This window comes from Arvicola amphibius, unplaced genomic scaffold (genome assembly GCF_903992535.2).
Source record: "Arvicola amphibius unplaced genomic scaffold, mArvAmp1.2, whole genome shotgun sequence".
NCBI classification, from domain to species: domain Eukaryota; kingdom Metazoa; phylum Chordata; class Mammalia; order Rodentia; family Cricetidae; genus Arvicola; species Arvicola amphibius.
The window spans coordinates 11705-16551 of NW_024582212.1; the positions used below are offsets into that span (position 1 = coordinate 11705).

General features: G+C 37.9%; 1 protein-coding gene across 1 annotated transcript; it reads left to right on the forward strand.

Annotated features, from left to right (window-relative positions):
* The first annotated feature begins 793 nt into the window (after positions 1 to 793).
* Positions 794 to 1434, forward strand: LOC119805732 (thymidylate kinase-like). The gene is given in 2 exon segments (XM_038317565.1): positions 794 to 1003; positions 1006 to 1434. Coding segments are annotated over 2 exon segments (639 nt in total).
* The last annotated feature ends 3413 nt before the right edge of the window (positions 1435 to 4847 follow it).

Here is a 4847-nt window from a genome sequence, read left to right on the forward strand (position 1 = left end):
TTTTCCAAATTGCTATAGCAACTGAATTTAATTATTAGTTAATTTAATGCATTGATTCATTTTTTATGTATATGTGTAGGTGTTCATGGGATTGAGAAGGTGTTTGTTAATACGTGGGTTTGTGTTCTTAGGTCAGAAATCAGTGTCAGATATTTTTCATAGTTGTTCTACATCTTAAACATTTTGAATCAGAATCTCTCACTGATAGGCTAGTCCCTTGTCAGTAAGTTACAGAGATCTGCCTGTGTGTGCCCTGGTGCTGGGACCACATACATAAGATGCTCCACCCATAGCATCTGAATTTAATATTTTTATCTATAATAAAACAATACACTTTCCATCACATATTAAATGGCTATTTTTTACACAAAAATATTTTAAGTCTTAAAAACTTCAAGTAGAATGGTCAACTGCAATTATAACAAAAATGTACTATCATAAAATTGATTTTGTAGACAGTGAAACATACATAAATAGTTTGATTTAATTTGCATGGCATAATGTAACAGCATGTGGCTTTTGATAAGGAAGGATATATATAATGACTTAGGGGAAAATAGAGCAGGAATTGATAGGTTACTGCCTAGTAGCTATATATTGGAAATTTAAATTAGGTTTAAAATATAGGTCCATAATCTCAGCATGTTAGAGATTGAAACAGGAGGGTAAAGAATTTTAGGCCAGGGCTTCCAGCCGGAAGAGGCTGTGAGGCAGTACCTGCGCGCTCCCGCCTTCTGCTGCAGCTAACATTGGCGGGAACCTGAGAGGTTGGAGGGAACTGAGCAGGACGGCTATGGCTTCGTATAGGGGGACGCTAATTGTGCTGGAGGGCGTGGGCCGTGCTGGCAACACCACGCAGGGCCACTGGCTGGTGACCGCGTTGTGCTCCTCGGGCCACCGAGCCAAAATGCTGCGTTTCCCTGAAAGATCAACAGAAACCAGCAAGCTCCTGAATTCCTACTTAGAAAAGAAAACAGAACTGGAAGATCACTCAGTGCACCTGTTTTTTTTTCTGCAAACCGCTGGGAACAAGTGCCATTAATTAAGGCGAAATTGAACCAGGGTGTGAACCTTGTTTTGAATAGATACGCCTTTTCTGGAGTCGCCTTCACTAGCGTCAAGGAAAATATTTCCCTGAATTGGTGCAAACAATCAGACGTGGGCCTTCCCAAGCCCGACCTGATCCTGTTCCTTCAGTTACAATTGCTGGATGCTGCAGCACGGGGAGAGTTTGGGCTTGAGCGCTATGAGACCGGGACTTTGCAGGAGCAGGTTCCGCTGTGTTTCCAGCAGCTCATGAAGGGTGAAAACCTGAACTGGAAGGTGGTTGATGGTTCCAGAAGCATTGAGGATGTCCATGAAGAAGTCCGTGTCCTCTCTAAGGATGCCATCCACAGCGATGCACAGAGTCCGCTGGAGGAACTATGGAAATAAATGAGACTTCCACTGCAGAAACTGTTCTCTGGTCCTTTAGGAGACTGGTGGAAGACTCACAACACTGTTCAGCGGGAGCTCTTCCTGAAGAGACCTACAAGCCTCCCTCATAACCCGAGATGTTTGTGCAATATCTTCTCCTGATTCCTTGATCCTAAAGGCTTTAATGTGTTATTGTATTTCCATACTGACCGTTCATGAGAACAGAGAACTGGAAGAACTTTGAAGCTGTGAAGGCATAAGTCACAAACAATCCCACACCAGTTTGGAATTATAATTAATAGAATGATTATTTATTTAAAGGGGAAAAACTTACAGATCACCGTCCCAGCCAACAGCCCTCAGCGCAATCAGGAAGGGAGCCTAGAAGGAAGCCAGAGAGCAAGGGGAGGGCAGTTGCTGCTTTTTTAAAGAAGGAGAGACCACGCCTCAATGGGCTGCTATCTCAGCAGCTATTGGCTGAAGGAGCGGAAGGAGCTCCCGCAACAAAGCTGGAAGAACTAGTATTTCCTTTTTTGAATTTTATTTTACTTTTTGAGATTATAATATAATTTTCCCTTCCCTTTCTTCCCTCCAGTCATTCCCATGCTTCCCTTCCCACCTTCTTTCAAATTCAAGGCCTCTTTTCTCAATAGTTGTATTGCATATATATATATATGTATATGTAGAAGTATATGTATGTGTGTATATATGTGGTGGTTTGAATAAATATGGGTTCCAGAGGCTCATATGTTTCACTGCTTGCTCATCAGAGAGTGACACTTATTTGATAAGGATTAGGAGTTGTGGTCTTGTTGGAGGAAGTATGTCACTGGAAGTAGACTTTGAAAAGCCTATGACTGTTGTCGGGTTTCTGTCCTGCACGGTTCCCACAGTCATTAAGTCCCAAAGAAATCGCACAGAGGTCGACATTAACTATAAACTGATTGGCCCATTAGCTCAGGCTTCTTATTAATTCTTATAACTTATATACCCCATTATTCTTGTCTATGTTAGCCACATGGCTCAGAACCTTATTCAGTGGGGCAGTCACATCTTGTTTATTTTGTGGCTGATTAGGACTGCAGAGGAATGGGCTTTCTCCTTCCCAGAATTCTGTTCTCATTGACCTGCCACTACTTCCTTTCTTGTTGCCCCACCCCCAGACTTCCTTCCTGGCTACTGGCCAATCAGCATTTATTTAAAATATAATCGATAGACTATAGACATTTGTCCCATACCACATACCAAGCTTAGAGTATTGATCTCTGTCCACAGATCACAATATATTCCTCAAGTCTACCCCAGTACCCACATGCATTCCACTATCTTTCCACTATGATAATCATGGACAAAACCTTGGAAACTGTGGCCACGTCTTCAATAAAATGCTTTCTTTTATAAGAGTTACCCTGGCATGGTGTCTCTTCACAGAAATATAACAGTGACTACGATGGTGTGTGTGTGTTGTAGTATGTATGTATGTATGTACTTAGATACATGTTCTTAATGCAAGCTGTTCAGTCCATATAACAGGCTGACTGTTTGGAAGTAGAATACAAGTCAATGGGGAAAAACACCTTTCCCTTTCCCAGATTTTCTCAGTTACCTGTAGTTCTCTGTGTAGTGTTGAGACCTACTGTCTATTTTTTTCTGTCTGGTTTGGCATATTCATTGGTGTCATCATTGTTCAGTTCATGTTTGGGTGGCTATATTGGTAGAGTCTATGGCTGTAGCTTCTGATGCTAGAGTCACAATACCACAACAACCTCCCTGATCTCTGGATCTTGTGATTTTTGTGATCAGTTCTCTGTAATTTTTCCTGAGCTTCGGTGCTGAATTATTCTATAGACTGAAAACTTACGAATTGACACTAGGCTCTATAACTATGCAGCTTGATTGATTGTGGTTTTTGGTAGCAGTCTCTACCCATTGCAAAAGGAGGTTTCCTTGATAAGGGGAGAAGATTATACTTACTGTGGGAAAAAGGACAAATATTTATAGATCGTAGTCTTATGTTGGATTAGTAAACTATTAGCTATAGATTCTCTTTCAATAACTGTGATTTCACTAATTTAGTTATGTTGTTCCCAGTGTGAATTGAGCAGCAATGAACATGGCTGAGCAGTATCTATTGAGTATGATGTTGAGTCCTCTGTGAATATGCCAAGGAGTTGGGTTACATGGTAGATTTACTTTTAGCCTTTTGATCTTTGAAGAAAAGGCTAGAAGAAGGGAAGAAAGGAATTTAAAACTGTAGCTTCCAGGGAAGCTACCTTTTTCAGTAACGTACTTGCCTTGCAAACAAAAAGACCTGAACTTAATCCCCAATAAACCATTTGTATTAAAGCTTCTAGTTTAGAGCTTACTTAGGGAATCAGATATAGGTCATCTGAAATTACACCATCTACTCTTTGTATTTATTCATTCTCTATTCTCATACCCACTCTACTTTATTTTTCTATAGCTCAAAATAATTTCATAGTATACTTTTAAGTAATAAATAAAAGTGCATTATCTCCTTTAAAAATAGTTTATAAGCTATTCTAAATTTAGGTACTTAGAGTTGCTATTTTGGACCATAAAGACTAGGACCCAAGTATATAAAAGAAACAATTTTCAATTAATGAAATAATTAGGGACAGGGGCTTCATTTCTTTTTTTGTGTGTTGGGATATTTTAGTAGAAAGTGTGTTTCTTCTTAAACAGTAACGCAGTTTCTCAATTTAATATACAAACATACGTATATACACAAGCACAAATATTCTGTTTATATTGTATATGTGGATTTAAGCAAGATCATAAAATGCCTTAAATTATCTTCTAACTCAAAAGTAAGAATTTTAGATTTATATAAACAAAAATAAGACTTATTATAATACTTATATGTTTTCATATTTACAATATGCTTTCTCTTTCTTTATGTTCACATTCTATGCCTTGAGAATTTTAGCTTTAAATGCTACAATTTGCCTCTTCTTTGAAATATGGTATGTTCTCAATTGTTCCCTACTCGTTAGCAGTCTTTTTATGAGTGAAACAAAGTATTTACTTATCCCAAGATACCATAAATCTGAAGAATTTCACAGTTTTGGGCATATAAGCTTTTGAAACTCAGTGGAAAATTGTGGGTATATTTCAATATATCCAGTAAAACATAAGACCTTTATAATTTTAGAATAGTCTTTTAAAAATCATTATGGTTTTATAGCAATATTATCTTATATAAAGAGTATGCATTTCACTTAAACTTAATTGATGAATTGTTTCACTACATATTTTACAGGAACACTTAAAATAAAACAAGATTACTTTAAAATCTCTTGTGTTGAATCAAAGAGTTGACATACTTAATGAGGAAAGGCAGAATCTGAGTTTATGTCAAGCTGCCATGCATATTGTAAAACCTAATGATTGAAAAATTTGATGCATTT